At 43.4% G+C, this 17,606-nt stretch overlaps 1 protein-coding gene across 1 annotated transcript in view; it reads right to left on the bottom strand.

Annotated features, from left to right (window-relative positions):
* The window catches only part of T265_10794 (hypothetical protein), a gene marked incomplete at both ends in the record, with an annotated part of 35,277 nt that overhangs the window by 15,870 nt on the left and 1,801 nt on the right, over positions 1-17,606 (bottom strand). The window contains one exon of the mRNA XM_009177266.1: positions 2,763-2,870. Within this exon, the coding sequence (XP_009175530.1) occupies positions 2,763-2,870 (108 nt within the window). The remainder of the gene's footprint in view (positions 1-2,762; positions 2,871-17,606) is intronic.

Raw genomic sequence — 17,606 nt, 5'->3', positions numbered from 1 at the left:
GTGTTAAATTACGCTCTGATTACCTATTTAGAAAAGATGGGGTCAGTTGAAAGCCAATTGTGAGGTTCTTGTCTCTTGTCCCTTACGCAACATTAATGTTCGAAATCTGAAAGTGAATATTCGGTGTAATATCCGTGAACTGTTCAGCCTCATCACGAAAATACAAAAAAAGACATAAAGGCGCTTGTCACGAGTGAGGTGTATTTGCTTGGATCCTGCCTCCCTGGTCACCATTTGCGAGGCCGCGTGATGGTTGTATTCGTAGCGCGGATCACGCGACGAAAAAGGGTATCTACACCCACAGTCCTTGTGATGACAAGTTGATATTCAGGGAAGAGAACGTATCCCAAATTTACAATGCTAATTAGGGACCGTGTCAGTTCGTGTACCAAAAAAACAAAGTGCATAATAACTTGTATAAAGTGGAATAGACTGAGTTCGTTTGGATGGTTTCTTGCTTCAGCAAAATCGGGTCGCCATTTACCCCGATAACTGGGACTTACAGATCACCCACACTAGAAGTACCGCGAAGTGAAGCAACAACGCACTCGAGTTCTCTTTGACTCGGAAATATAAATCAGTCGATTTAAGGGAAGTGTTTTTCATTACATGATGCAGTAAAATCAAATTAGGCTAAGCGAGCGAATTATCAACCACATTTATAGTCAGGGTTGTATCGTTATCACATTTGTCGAGGAGTGGGAACACTAGGAATTAGTGAGTGGATACCCTGTTCCATGCTGTTTAAGAAGGGAGGTATGAATATCAAGCTGTATTTAGCTTAACCTGATATTGCACGTACTGCCCAAACGCACTATCGATTCGACCCAACCTGCTGACAAGCAGGACTGGGCACTGTGATGTTTGCGGCGAAACGCTGCCTTACAATTATCCAAACAAGAAAAGCCGGAGATAAATCTCACTTATAACAGTAAGTAACATCCAGCTCAACCCTTGACCTACGAGATTTGAGGTGCCTCATCCGAATTTCCTGGGCATTTTTCCAACATTCAATGAACAAAGCAGCAACAGACTGATTAAGACCCATTCAGAATTCAAGGGTGAATGAATTCGTGTGGTTGTTTTGTGTCTGCGTATGAATGAGGTCAGTGCCCTACCCAACAGTTCACGTGCCTGTGCAGGACGTTCGGTTATTATGGGACCCAGCGACTGCACCGGACGCATGGTCTGACTGAATGATAAAACTGGAGAACAGGAGGTGTATACAACAGATTCGGGTTATCAGTTGTTTACACGCTCTCGAAAAAACTCAACACACCGTTAAACACGGGACTCCAAGTCTATTATTGATGAAACAATTAAAACAAATTACCAGAACGCTGGTCGGTACCAAATATTAAAGATCATCCAGCTTCCGATGAAAAGCTAATTAAGCAAGCAGAGGGCATCAGTCGTAACTCCATAACTAATTAGCTTCCCTCATTTTGGAGCGGCCATGAGAACAGCGTCCAAAATCTGTCCCGCCGCATAGCAATAACCCCAAGATTTGTGAATAAACGGATAACCGTTTTATTTTGTTTATACACAAGCAAAGAGTTGGCGACAAACATCAAAGGAAGGACCGCGCGCATAGCTAAATCTTGCCGACCTAATGCATCACAAATCTGCTTCAAAGCTCCATACAAACTTTGATCAGGACAGTCCAACTGTAAACGGACGATGAACAATACAGAAAAACTGAATAGTCTGCCATAAACCTAACCGATAGCAAGTGGGCAAGAGATTTTATCGATCGCATTGTGAGGAAATTTCGTGATCTTCAACCGAGATTTCGTCCTGCCAGTGGAGCTATTCTGTGCTGAAAAGCCCAGAAGCACTGTACAACTGTTTCATCCTTTTCGGGAATGATCAGCAGTGCACATCTCACGAAAATCAGAGTTTCGAACCCTAGGCTTCCCAGCTAATGGCTGAACACTTAGCCGTTTGGCTACGAGCGGCCGAACAGCAGTGTGATTAACTCTCGCTTAGACAAGACAGCGTCATTCATCCTTCAATCATGGAAGTCATATCAAATGGTCACGTATTGAGTGGCTCCTAGAGTGACGACTTCTCATATAGAAGTTAGACTAATCTTGCCAAATTACTCTTGCTCTGGGCTATTCATTGATTGATGGTGGTAAGGGAACCTGATAATTTTTAATAGAAATTTCGTTCGACCACTGACCAGGAGGTCCCGGGTTCAAGACACCTTGGTGGAGTTTCGTGAGTTGCGCACTCCTGATGATTCCCAACAAGGATGACAGAGCGTTGAAGTGTTTCACGGCTTTTCAGCATAGATTGGTTTAACTGACAGGATGAAAGCTCAATTCAGAAAAATTTCCATTGCTTTGTTTGTATTCGCGACTTATGAAATTGGTTGTGTGGAAGTGAACAACGTGTCCAAGCTTCTGAATTTAAGAAACGTCCAGGTTTTGTTACTGACAGCTTACTGTCACTGTTCTGTCCATATGAGATACAGATAAGATTCCAGTGTAACTTATAAATCATTCGTGTGGAGAAACCCCCACAGAAATGCCAGACAAATATAGCTAACGTGTACGAACAAAATTCCCAAAGGTTTGTACTTAGTCGATTATACTGACCCATCAATCGTGATGCTAAAAGAAAACGAAGATACAAAAGATGTCTACATGTTCCCACCCGGGTTCGCTTCTTCACAAACTGGAATTGCTGCTACCAGTCTTTCTTGGTTTCAGCATTAAGTAGGGAAGTTATGTCGGTGCATCAAATGGTAGACTTACCCGTACAAAAATTTGTGTGCACTTGTCACCAAACAAGTACCGTCCTTCACTAACGCGAATCATCGGGAACGTTTGCGGGCAGGTGCACTGAGACAGGAGGTCGCGAACCTGGATAAACAATATGGAGTGGCAAGGAATGGATGAGTGAACGATCGATGATTCCGATGCATACTATCACCTATGTTTACATTTAAACGACTTATTTACTTGGAAAAATGATTGAACGGTTATTATTAACCTTCCGCCACCCAAAGTTTCCGGCGTGGTGTGAACGGGAAAGTAAGCCCACCAACAGCTAGTGAAGTTCATTGAGGATCACGTTTTGCAGTAAACATAGCTTAGAAAACGCGTGGTTATCAGAAGTTCGGCAACAGTACTGACCAGTTCAGTGGTTGTTGGAATCAGAACTAACTATGGTATTTGCAAATTAAAGTGACGTTATTAGTACAAATGAGATATTCAGCTGAATCTCGACAGTAAAATCACATTAGTTTGTAGGCGAGCGTCTGTCCCAACAATGTGTTCCCTTTGCTATCCGGGTACGAAATAGGATCGATGGAAACTTGGGAATCGGGCCTACATGACGAGGCCTTACAGCGGTGAAGCCGTTAGTGGTCCGTCTGAGTCTCATCAACCATGCAAGTAGCGTCATATCTGAAATATCGTTACCGGGACAGCTAGTTCACTATGAGTTGGATATGCATGTAATTAGAGAAAATCGGGTCAAGACATTTTGCGTGTGTTATGCTATGACACAGGTTCACGATCCTCTCCAGTCTTTGCAAATAGTTTCCGATTAAACTCGAGACTGGAGGGCACAAAAACTGCTTGAACGAACGAAAAAATTGACCAATGGATGAAATGAGAAGAATAGAACGTTTGGTCATCTTATTGTTCAGGTAGATGGTGCAGTAACCTATTGAAAGCCATTTGGTGCACTGTATATTGGTACAAACGCGATACAATTTTTACGCCCTAAAATTATGCAGTGGCAGGAGCAGACGGTACCAAAAAATCGGTTAACTAGATCTAGATCGCTTGTTGAACAAAGACAATGACACCGCTGAAACAGACTTATATCAAATAGAACGAGCGCGAAATATGGTAGTCGACGGAGCTATCTACCTGCGTTCCGCTTTGTCTCTCCTGAGTGTAAAGATATGTTGTTTGCCCGAACAGTCATGCCACCAGGGATGAAGTTTGTCCACCCAATAGGAGTACGCTGCGTCTGCACCTCATGTATTTGCATCACACGTGTGTTCTTGGTTAGGTCTTTCCCGATTCTGCACCTCATGTATTTGCATCACACGTGAGTGTGTTCTTGGTTAGGTTTTTCCCGAGCATATTTCAATCTCTTCTAGATCAGCTAGAAAAAAGGCCTATCGGGATCAATACTGCTCATTTGTGTTCCATCCTTCACACGAATTAAGTACCCGTCCTACTTTATCCATACCCCAAACTCAGCTGTGGAGGAGAAATTTTGTATGGAAAAAGATACGGAAAACATCGTAATCCGTGTGTGTCTTTCAAACAATCATCAACGTGCCTTGAATTTTTCCATGGGCAGCGATTATTCATTTCTGGTGTTGATCAACAACAAGAACGGGGTCAAGGGATACCTATTGAAAGAAACCCTCATACGACGCCTGGACATCCAGTATATCGTCAATCACGGGCTGCCGCATCGAGAATACCACTGACTATTCAAGGCTTGGTGCGAATCAGAAGAGAAATTGTTTTTTGACATCGTCATACGACAGATATTCATCGACATGAAACTTGTCTCTAAATATTCGTGGCATTTTTTTTAATTCAAAATATTGCTTTTATTAGTTTTCGAAGCGGCTGCATGATAGGAATAATAAAAATAATAAAGAATAATGGTCCAACACAATCACCATCATCAGCTGCAAAAACCGCGTGTTTGTCGTACAGTGGTTATAGCTTCCAAAGTTTCGTTCACCAGTGATCATCATCATCGACAGTATGACTTCAGTGTTTAACACCGATGCATCACTGCCGTACCGCCGAAGATCCGAATAGGTGAGACAGCTTGGAGATGGTAGCTGATCTAGTTGATTCATCAACACAGGAGTGTCAGTGAACTTTTCATTGGAGAGGTTTGGAGGTAGCTATGTATTCAAGGTAATAGCTTGAGCGCACAAGCGTCGCTGAGGGCGTGACTGTGTCATGTCTGACAATGTCTGTAATCATTGTTGTCGGAGTCCATATCCAGGGAGACGGTAATTACCAGCGCAAATGAGTTCGCTGGTAATGGCTTTTATACTCCACTGCCAAGTGATGGCTTGACCTCTTCTGGATCGTTTACACCGTGCACGTGGTTGTGCGAATAGAACCCCTGGAGGAACTCAGTCGTCTGGAATATGCAGCACGTAGCCGAATCAGCGCAGCCTATAGAATGTGATCAGTTCATCGATCGTGGGCGAGTTATTTCTTTCTAAAACCATTCAGCGTATTTCAGCATTACTGGTCCGGTGTTTCAACCAGACTCTAGCAATGCTCTGAAGATAGCTATGGACTTTTGATGTCCTCGGCGCACACAGGCCACGTTTTTGACCCGTATAACAACATAAGGTGCACCGCAGTATTGTAAACTCGACCCTTGACGGACAAGCTGGTATCAGGCTTACACCAATGGTGACGCCGGTTTACAAAAGTTGATTTGGTCTTCCTAATCCGGATGGGAATATCATCTTTCTCGAGACACCCGGGACCGATATAGCTGCCCAGGCAGACAAACCTGTCTACCACCACAATCGGCTCATCCGCAAGAACGAGGCTAGGGTTGCTGCTGGGTCAGCTGCTGCTGCTAGGGTCTTGCAGCAGTTGTGAGGTGCATTCCAGGCCGTGAGGAAGGATTATTAGAACATTTAGTGTTGTTTGCATTGCGATGGTGCCAGATCCAAGAATAGCTACCTCGTCTGTGAGCGAATGCCTCGAGAGCACTTCAACCCCACAGGCACTAGAAGCTGGTAGTGAGTCCCATGATCGTATCAGTGACTAAGCTGAAGAGGAAAGGTGAAAGAGGACAGCCTTGTCCAACATCACTGGGTGCAGGGAATTCAGGCGAGCTTTGCACAGATACCATGGTACCTGAGACTCCACAGATTCAAAAGAAGCTTTCAAGTCACAGAAAGTAACCATCGTTTGACGCCTGAAGCAATAACACTGTTCCGGAATCTGTAGTAGGATGAATGTGTGACAGGTACATCTTCTCTCTGGACGAAACCTAACCTGGCCTTTACGGATCTGCCTATGTGTTCAGTCAACTTTCGAAGGATGAGACCATAGAGCAAGTTCGACGCCACAAATACCAGACTAATTCCATGGTGGTTTTCACACTAGGGTAACTGTCGTCATTCCCCACTCGGCATCCACTTTCTCTCCACTTTATATCGCACTAAAGAACTTTGTTAGATAGGTCACCAGGGATTCTCCGCATTCTTTGAAGGGGGCTGGATACAGACCGTCCAGTCCTGGCGCCTTCTCACATTTCAGTATAGTTCGTACCTTGTTTCTTCTTCCGATGGGCAATTGAGGTTTACATTCCATCAGTAAAACTGTTCTTCGAAGTGTTTCGCCCATCTTACCAGTCGATATTTTTGAGATTGAATTAATGAGCTGCGACTAAATCAGGGTTCTGTACAAATTTGATAAGACGAAATAGATCCACAAAGGACCAAGGTATAAACTGTCATCACTGCTAGTAGCGCGCAATTTACTTTCGGTTGAATAAACCAGTTTTTCAGAAAATTCCCTGCCTAGGTTTCCAATGAACCTCAAATATAATTATATCAAGTATAAATATCATGATTGGGAGGTATGTGATTAGCATACCACAGAAGTACTTTCTTGAAAACGCTTCTTCCTCACGGTGGTCTTCAGGCTAACTGGGCTGTCTGATAGTCGAATAAGCGGGTTCACGAGTGCAGTTGCAACTGCCCACAAGCAAACACCTAATACTGACTTAAGATAGTGTAATCTGAGGACAATGAAACTTACCTGCTGGTTCCACGTTTTTTCTCACTTCAACTTGTACCGTCTGCATCCAAATGTTGTGGAGACCCAAGTAAGCGTACGATCTAAATGGCTGAACTAATGTGAAAGTTGGGGTAACACCCGTCTGGCGAGCGGGAGGTCAGGAAGCCTACCATGCCTAAGAAACGGAAGTACGGTTTACAAAGATCAACCGACTGAATGAATCATCAGAATCGGTTGGTCACAATCATAGAATCCGTCCGTATTAGCTAACCTAACATTAGGACTCACAAGTTAGATAATTTCCGTTTGATAACGACCGTCTCCGCATTTCCACCTAAGCTCTGTGTAGTATTCTCGGGGTAGCATAGATGCACGGTAATGCCAGGCCAGTGTATACCCGTTTTCCTGTGTCAACAAGGTGTGCTAACATAGAACTAATAATTGTCCGTGTGACGCCTTTTGTTGATCAATATGGGCTATGTCCAGACGTGGAAAACATCATCGTTCTTACGGTGTAAGATGCTCCCAGAAGCAAGCAAACCGGGAAGTGCCCATAAAGCCAGACGAGGAAGTTGTTTCTTCGTTGGTTGTCTTAGCATCGGAAGTCTAGTAAGGGTCAGGCGTCAGTTAACAAGTAAACTTCAAGTCTAATGGATGAAAGACCGTAGAAGAGCATTTCCCTCAACGGAGATGTTTCAATGAAGCCATTAATAAAAATCCGGTTATTAGCTCAAATTAACTTGATGGATGGACAGAACCATTCGAGAGTAAACGATCGGAATGTATGATTTACGGTGAATAACATGCGGTAGAAATAGTCAAAATGTTACGTGCATCTTTTTCTTATTGGTATTTCATGCGTCCTGAGAGGTGTACGACTTGAGACTTGAATCCCGACTCAATGAACAGTTCTCAGAATCTGGTGCTTCAGTAGACTAATGTCTGGCTCCAGACGATAGTTACTGGGACGTCGTTTAAACAGTCGGGCACACCAATCACATCGCTCAAGCGTGAACACGTTCACCTGTTCAGACGTGAAACTTCAGACGCGTCCAAAGTGTGCTGGGGTAGTGGTAACACGCTCGCCTCGCATGTTAGACGTGCGGAGTTCAAACCTTGTCACGGCGCTCAAACAAGGGTGAAACTCGAGTCCAGCGCTTCCACCTTTGGTGTGGACTCACCAGAATAATTACGCTAGGACAGGAGGACGACTGTTCAAACGAGTAATGTGCATATGAACGAAAACTTGAACCTTGATTTGTCCAACTGACGAGGGCCTTGTTCACGAAGTAAGGCCATACAGTTAAAACCACATACATTGCGTTGCATAAATGACGTTATAAGGACGCATAACTGCACTCGGTCAGACTTACGGAAACGCGGTAGCGGTAGTAGCGTTGTATGCAACTGCAGCCTATCAGAACCCGAACACTATACAGAATAAAACGTTCAATGCATGGGCATATAGTGATTATCAGTCTGTCAGAAGACATGAGAGAGCTCTTGCGGTTGACTTCAGATACAATACCGGTGACTTGGTCATTTCTGGCACGTCTGCTTTACGTAATCTAGGGGTGCACATAACTACTTGGTTTTCCGCAGAGGCGAAAAGAAGTTTTTGGCCGATGATGAGAGAAAAAGCCTCATGCTCACTGAACACTAATCAGGACCCCGAATCCCAAATCTAGCTGTGCTCGAAACAAGCTGTTCAACTGTACATTACAATTTCAATAAAATAAAGTTGCTAGAAGCTATCTCAAACGGTCGCAAGTGACTGGAGTGGACGGCACCTTACCCCATTGTTCGTGTGACAGTGAATTCGGATGTCGCTTCGAGGAAACCTACTCTAACTAGATAGCGAACCATGTTCTAAATTGAACTGTGTCATCTATACGTACCTTGTGGGTGGTATCTCTCATGTGCTTTGCAGCGTTGCTTTAAAACGACCTTGAATAGGAGAAAGTCACTGAACAGCATTTCTCAATCATTCGTATTGTCCGTAATAGCACTGTGAGGTTTGCATTACTGAAGGGAATGATGAGACACCAATTTGAATTCCAGAACTCCTGCACCCAATTCCAAATCGTGCGGCAATGTCATTAAAGAACGCCTGACAGACAAAAACAACTTGCGACTAACACAGCGTTGGTATGGTACGTTTGGAAGCACCCTTTTCATTCACTACATCTCGGGTGGGATACGATGGATAGTTCCAAAGTTCAGGTTACAAGCCCTTCCTGTGTTACATCTAACGAATAGATTTTGGGGCTAGCAAAATGCAAATAAATCCCTTCTCTGACATTATGACCAGAACATGAGGTACCTGACCAAATGTATTTCTGAGCTCGAGATAGCTCAGTGGTTAAGACGCGAATGTACTGACCGAACACAATCTCGGTTACTCGAATTACCTTACGAATGGACACACAAAGCAAGCGAATCAACATTCAGTGTTACTAAACAATGCAGTGACAGTCAGATTGACTCCCATTCTCCAACTCGTCCACCCGTACGAGTCAGGTAAACCATCCGTACAGATGGCATGCCAGACGGGTGATTCATGCAGGCGCGTTTGTTTGACAAGCCAATAGGGCTTTGCAAACGCCGGCCTTCAGGCCGGCGGACGACCTGACTTAGCACACCAACGACAATGTGGTTAGCTAGCTTCACGCAGACACGTGTGAACGAAAACATTTGCGAGGTCAACGGAAGACAAGCATTCTTCGGCGGTTAAACGCTTTCAGTGCATGGAGTTATGGTATCTGTGATTTGAAGGTAGCAAAATGAGGGCAGCAAAATAGGTTGACTGTGAAATGGATATTCGAAACTCACTTCCCATCTCTCTCAGACACTTAAAAGCTGAATTTTTTGTTCAAACTGAAATTCATAGTTAAGCCAATGGAATGACCTATTACTTCACGGAATGACATCGAAGACTGGAAAGTCGAAGTATTCTTTGTAAAATGTTTGGGACCGATTGGGAAGTCGTCGTTTCAATAAATCCACCGATTGTTTACCAAACCCCTCTGAAACGAAGTATTCTTTATTGAACCACCGCTACCCATATGCTGGAAAAATCTTCGAAACCTCACTACCGGTTTAAATCTCCCTGGACGTCCTCAGATAGGCCCAGTTCGCGAGTCTTTATCAACCAGATTTCCCAGTTGAACAGGTATTTTGCGATAAACGCTCATTTTTAAATTAATTTAGTGTTAACAGGAGATTCAGATCACCCTCTGTTCCAGCTGGAGATTATAATGAACGATCGGTTCAGCCGATATGCTGTTGAGTCTCCACTTGACATCAATTTTAAGGGGATACATTTTCAAAGGATCAACCATCTGGCAAGTCATAATCAGGGTGAAGAGCGCAATGACCTGTGTACTTTGGGGTTGATCCTATAAGTTACCGGATTTTTTCATGATCTGCTTTTAATCCAACATGACGATTCAGGCGCCAATTCTAAACATTAAATGTGGGATTTCAACAACTCTGCGTGCTGACCCACGAGAATGAGACAGTCGGAGGCTATGCAGCAAGAGCTCCTGTGCTCTCCGAAGGGTTTTTACAGACAAACTGATGGGGACTGTATTAATATCCGATCCAAAATATGCACGTCGCTGAATCGAATCTTCGTAAACCGAAGGTGAACACTTGTATCTCACAATTGGATACATTTGTCTGAAATGGATTCAGCTGGCTGTAATACATGATACGGAAAGGGTGAATTTACAGGACACTAGTTACATGTAACGGTAGGTTTGTTGTCTGGTATGTCTAAAAGCCGATCCTCACTACTTTTACGCACCATTCACAGAGTTGGTTCGGATGATGACCGACTAGGATAGTGGCCATCGAATAACTATTGAATATGTTCTCTAGAAAGACTGATATTTCCAGTTGAGCTGACTGACGAATAGCGCAAACGTCAGTTGACTTTAATGCATAGAAGAATAATAGATGTTGCAGAGGGGAAAATACCAGTGACTATCCGCCATAAAAATAACGCAACCTGTGACAAATCCACGTTCATGGGTTCGCTGAGACAGTGGAAATGGTAATAATTTCAGTGGGATTTCTCAAAGACGCATAAGGACTGAGTGATTATTATTAGTCACGGTTTGGCTTGTATCTGTTCAATGCGGAACCCACTCAGATGTTGTACGGATCAACCCCTTAATGAATAGAAGAATAATAGATGTTGCAGAGGGGAAAATACCAGTGACTATCCGCCATAAAAATAACGCAACCTGTGACAAATCCACGTTCATGGGTTCGCTGAGACAGTGGAAATGGTAATAATTTCAGTGGGATTTCTCAAAGATGCATAAGGACTGAGTGATTATTATTAGTCACGGCTTGGCTTGTATCTGTTCAATGCGGAACCCACTCAGATGTTGTACGGATCAACCCCCCGCATTTGCGCTGCCCTGGTTCAGAACCAACACAACGATTTTTGTTGCACTTATGAATAAGTTCTGGGTGTTTCACAAAACGATCGTTCAATTTCTAAAACTATTCTGGAATAGGGGGTTGGAGGGCTAAATGACATATTTCCGACCAAAACATCGCGTTGGAAGCGTACCTACGGAGGCGGGGATGTGTATTTTATGGCCACATAGTAGTGATAAATGTCAACCAAGGAAAATGGGAAAATGGTCGTAAAGGTTTGACGAGAAATCCAATCCAATGCTGGACCGCAACTCAATGTTTAAACTGAGATATCTTAAAGTACAAAGTTAAAGTACAGTGGGAACTGAAATATTACTCTTGCAGGTAGTGTAAGTATTGAAAACTTTACCCAGCCTGCGAGTGGAGCGAATGCGCTATTTACCCCATCATCGCACTTTACTATGCTTTCATGTAACTTTTAATTTTTTGTTGTCTGTGAACTTGCTTACTGCAACCAATGATGCCAATTTCCCGTCTGGACTTGAGCATAGCAACACAAGAAGGCTTGAGTAGTGAATTTTCGGATCCTAAAATGCCCGAGAGTACGACAAAGACATTGATAACCGACTGAAAGAGAACAGTTGAAACAGCAAAGGATGTATGTTCGGTTGAACACGACCGTCAACATGAATCAGTACATTGCCAAATTCAGCGTTGTCGTTCGTGTCGCTCAAACGGTCACCATGATGAGGTGCTCTGAATACCCGATCCTCAAAATCAGTTGACACATTCGCAAAGTTCAAAAGGCTCGGACAGAATTGAGAAGTCCTTATCCGTGGCACGTGAGACGATATTCTCCACGAACTCCGTTGCCTTATTCCACGTACGTTATTAGTGCATAGTACCCTGTTTGGGGGTTGTCATCGTTGCCATCTTCAGAATGTTTTTTAATTCATGTCTCCTCAGTAAGTAACTTTCGCTTGTGAAAACCTCACAGCTTGAAAAACGCAATATCATATTTGGTGAGACATCTTTCAATATATGCACAAGTAAACTATTCATGTCATTGGCAAACTTCGTGGAAATTTGTGTATTGCTTGCATGTATTGTGAATGCGCCTCATCAGTGAAAGTACAGTAGTGTCCATTTCCAGAACACACAAAATACGATCCCTGACCCACTTTTGCAATTTGCATGGGACCAACAGCTAATCTCAACCTTCGTTGTTCAATCGGGCGAAACATTCAACACATTTGCTAGTCCCTTCAAATCATCGGAAGATGGATACAATTGCTGGTCCCTAGAAAGGAATTGACTATGAAGTTTACTTTCAAGCTTTGCAGCGTAGTTCGATCAGATGGCAAGCTCCAACAATCAAACGAACTATGTTTATTCGAATGGGGATTTTCCCATAACAACAAAACCACAAATATTCTAAAGTCATCGCCACACCATTACATTAGGTTTTTAATTTGCGAATCCGGAGAAATGTCGCAACCCTTCAAAATTTATTTCATGCATTCCAACCAGTTAATTAAGAGCTCCATTTCAACAGAAAACTTTCATTCATTCCTATTACGTCATTGCAACAAACAAGATCAGCAAAAATTGCTGTCCGTTAGCACAAACTAGTGTAAGACAAATCGATTTCAAACTGTTTCAAACGATGTGAACCTTCCATTTACCTAGTTCAGTCCGGACATAAGACGCTCAACACTTGTGAGATTGGCATGCGATAACGAACAGCCGAAACACCTTAGGAAAAGCTTCACTCACCAGGTCGTATGCCCAAATGGACAACGCCTGTTAAACCTAACGGAAAATGTTCTGCCTGAAATTCTTCCGAATGTTTCTACTCATAAGGGCGTAGAATGATCCACGTGATTAGTCAATATGGATATGAAGGATACAATTAAAGCGTTGTGAGTTCCGAAATTGTGTCTATTTCGTTACTAGTACAAGCAATCAACTAATCCCATGAGATTAATTTTCCATTTTCCTAATTCCGACAACTAGCTACCACCAAAAATCTCAAAGACAAATGCGGTTGTACTTCGAATTTCGAAAACTCCATCCACGGGGATAAAAGCAGTTCGCAAAAACATCTCTTTATTAGAGAAACGATCAGCTTTACAATCACAATTCTCGTTAACGCAGAACTATCCTCTCGAGAAAACTCCTCATAGAGGAGATAATTTCGGAGGGATAAAAGGTTCCCCCAGTGATATTCTTCCCGTTCTTCGAGTATAAGATCAGTTTTGTCCTCCCAGCGGAGTGATTTGCTCCTCAACAGGATAGAACACAGTGGAAATTCTGTCAGTGATTTAGATTGTTTAGCTGGCTACCACTACAGAATTTCCCAGACTCAGCTAACAACCTAATTCGCAACGTTAACCTGCCCTCTGACCGAAGTTGTTTTTACTCAGCTAATAATATAACCTCGATTAAGCAGACGGCATCATTTGTTGGCATACTTTACAGTAGGAACACCGACTGCAGGTAATGAAGGTGGAGGATAATGTGAACCAACGCATAATAACTCATTATTTCCTGATTTTTCAATAACCATCGTCGTTTCTCGCGTTACATAGGACTATATCTCCGCAATGATTTATCACGTTTAGTGGTTTTTGTTCAAACCTAGCTAGTGCTCAAAATGTGGGTGTTTCGCAAAACGAAAGTGCCTGAGTTGATTCCAGTGTGAGAAATCTCAAGTAATAGATGTTCAGCCCAAATACCCAACGATTATGCTTTCTATATCGATCCGATGAAGGCTACCTCAGAACTTGTTTCTGGATAACAGTACTGAACATCTGCCACCGTCGTTTGTAACTTCCATAAATAGGATTCTGCTAACCGGGCGAAGAGCAGTGGATTGGTTGTCCGTCAATCAAATGGGGCGGAATCGATCGTGTCTAGAGACTTTAGCGGTTAGATTAGGAGTGTAGAGGCTGAACTGAAACCATATGAAGACAAAATATCAGATGACTAGCGAATAAAACCGTGTTGTGCGCATCAATTGGGAGTGAACTGATCCACCGGTAGAAAGCGACAGGAAGACTCTAAACCAGTCAGTGCCGCTTGAGACTGAGTGGCCGAGTTTCCAAAGTGATTAATTGCATGGGAATAAGCCACGAGATCAGTTCAATTGTGATTCAATTCTTTTCAGTTCTTTTCACAAAAGAACTGAATGTAGCTGATGGTTGACCCGCTCAGCAAACCTACGCATCCACCGGAATTCATAGGTAATAAGGTGGCTAAAGAAGTCGGTTGAGTTATACGGGAAAATAAACAAGGCTCTCCCATTTTGTGGGTATTGATTAACCGTTCAGGCCCGAGTTCCACCATGAATGCCGTTGCCGCTTCAAATCAGTCCAGATATACCGGTAGATGACTCATAAGAACAAGTTATGCTGCTGCACTGTCAGACGGGTGTATCAACCAACTGATTTATGCTCTCGCTTTGAAACATGCAGTTAGCTGGCTGTGATCAGAAGGGCTTTCAAGTTACACAGCACCGACTTAGTCATTCGAAGTGAAGGAAACCACTTCTAAAGAGGAAGCAATGTTCAAAAACAAGACTGGTGTATGAAAATGACCTCCTGTTGTTGCTGCAAACGATGACTAAAATGTCTCAAGCAGTCTTAGCAAAAGTACGGTTGACTTTCAACAATACCTCGTCAGTAGAGTTGAGCAGAGGTTCGATAGAAGAGGACAATAAATCAAAGACTTGGGTTTCTGAAGAGTTGTGCTAACTACGACCTTAAGCAGGCTCACCGGGACAAGTGTGTAGCTAGTAATTAACCGTTTAGATATGCAACAAGCATTCCGTCGCAGCATAGGCGTAGGTCCGAATGACTTTAATCAAGAGGACCATGGCGTGTGAATCAGCAGAATATGAAACAGAATGTAAAGGTTCGCGTGATATCAGGATGATCCGATTTCCAGCAACGGATCTGTCTCTCCCTCGCACCATTTGACCTTGGACGTTACAAGCAGACATCATCCGTTCTAATAGTTTCTATTACCTGTGTGACAGACATAGGAGCAGCAAATAGGAGCAGTTGTATTAGCCTATCTGATTTGTTCTTTTAACCAAGAAGGAGTCTTACTTTGTATCAATCATCATGAACGTACTCCGATAGTGGTGCTGAGAATCACGACAATAACATCCACGATTACAGTAACAGAAAGGCTGTCTACTGCCGGTAATACGTAGTTAGTCATGTCTCACTATTCAGCAAATGTTTGCCACTAAGGGTAGTATGGCTCTTGGTCGCTGTCTGAAAACATCCCTATGAGTCTTTAAGATAACGATGTACTAGGAATAGCTCTGATAAAGCAAATTTACTGACCACAAGTCGCCGGGAAAATGTCACGACAGCCTTAAAACCTATGTATAAATCCTAAGTACGGGTGCCGAAACCGATCAGACCAAGAATCTTAGCCAATGTCAAAGTCATTGGAATACTCAACTTCTCGTGCATGCTTTGCTTTCGAAAGTAACTTGCTCAGACACTACCACTCATGAGGAAAAAGTGCATCATTTTTATGTTGGGCTTTCAACCTGATTGAATTTGGCTTCAATGGATTCTGCTCGTCTTGCGTATGTTCGAGCGGAAGGACATATATAAAGTGTTGCGTTTTTCTGTTTTGCCTTATTCACCAGGAGACTATGGGGATTTACCGGCCACCCGTAGTTGCAAAACTATGGGTACATAGAGAAGGAACACTTACGGGCTCAAGATAGCTCAGCGGCTAAGGAACGAAACTATTGGCCAGAAGCTACTTGGTTTGAACGAAATCCTAGTTTTTCTATTACTACTGTCTAGGTCTAGACGAGATGGCTCAGTGGTCTGGGTGCGAAGGTCCGTGGTTCGAACCCGACCTTTGCCTCCCGACTTCCCCTGTCTAAGATTGGGCAAACTGCCAGTATCCCAGCCCTCATACTTCCTTCGGGTGGTTTGGCAGCTAGGCACCGAAAGGGTGTTACAGCTGAACGATCGTAATTCTTTTTGTCCCGGTTTAGACAACCTGTTAGGAACGCAACTCTCATTCTTCCTTCTAGTCGCGCGTCAACTATGAACCGAAAGTGCGCCAAAGCTGAAACAGTATTTTACTTATTGTTCACTTATGGGTACGAAAAGTAAGCTGCAGAAATCGACCTACATTAGCGATGTGTTTTGAGCCTAAATTGGTTGTGAACATTGGAACGTAGCAAGGTTAAATAAGCCGCTTGATTCAATCAAGTCACTAAGCCTCAGGAAGCTACTACATGCTAAATTCGGTGCAAATAACGTGACTTAGCGCGCATTAAACTTACGTTCAAACAATCAGGACAAGCGGAAGTCTAAACACACACACGCTAGACTATCGATTGATAGAGATGCATGAGAATCAGCATCGACATACGGAACAACAAACGCTTTGAAGAGTTCAGAAAACGGGAGTAGAGATGTCGTATGTTAATCAAATCTCAAACTTACATTTTCCATCTGAAGCCCATACGGCAAAGCGAGTGGCCGAAACCTTCATTGAAAAAGTCGATCAGGGACACTTTTCACCTAGCTCTTATTGCCGAGAACAGACTGCGCAGATCCTACCAGTGGAATACGGTGCTCCTTCTGAAAAGCGTGCAACCTCGGGACGACAGCTACCAAACCTAAACGACAAAAGGATGAGGTGGCACGAGCGCAAAACATGCTTTTCAGCCTACGACCAAGCTGATCTCTTCTTGATACTGCTCTCTTGATACTGCTCTCTTGATACACAGTCCACCTTGGAGGTAGGCCGTATGGGACCGAGTTATCCTGTGATCTTAGAAACGTATTCCCCTCCGAAACACGCAGGAAAAACAATATAAGAAAAATCACGAAGATCACGCTTGCCCAACCACACTGTTATCGTTGTTTTGTTTCAGATGTCAGTTACGTTTTCATGGCCTGTTAACCTAAAATGTTTCCAACCTCGTGACAAACTCACGCAAATCAACTACACGAGTCAGAAACAAACTTGTTCCAGACACCCGTGGTGAACGAACAGCTATGCGGGCGATCTTGACCGCAAACAGATTCGTCGAACCCTTCGCACTGAGAAAGAGTGGAGTGGACGCAATGGGCCTGCAAAAGAGCATCTTTTAGGGAGACTTATGAATATTCAACCACTGGCTCAGCGTCATTTCAGTCGGTGTGCGTACAAAACAACGCATCGAAACAGTGCACCGTATTCCACAGCGATAAAAATACGTTGATGCAACGGATACGTTTAAGATGCATAGGTCATGCTGCCATCCCGGCCGCCGGTCAACAGCCAAAACTAGCGTTTCCTACAGTGAAATTCATGTAAGATTTTAGGTACGAGAATGGTTCAATCATCGGTTTTGCTACTCCGTTATAGCATATGCTTACCAAGCAAACGACTTCGCCACTGTAGTTCAACGGAACTGAAATC

This window comes from Opisthorchis viverrini (assembly GCF_000715545.1).
Source record: "Opisthorchis viverrini unplaced genomic scaffold opera_v5_408, whole genome shotgun sequence".
NCBI lineage: Eukaryota > Metazoa > Platyhelminthes > Trematoda > Opisthorchiida > Opisthorchiidae > Opisthorchis > Opisthorchis viverrini.
This window is presented reverse-complemented; position numbering and strand designations above follow the sequence as displayed.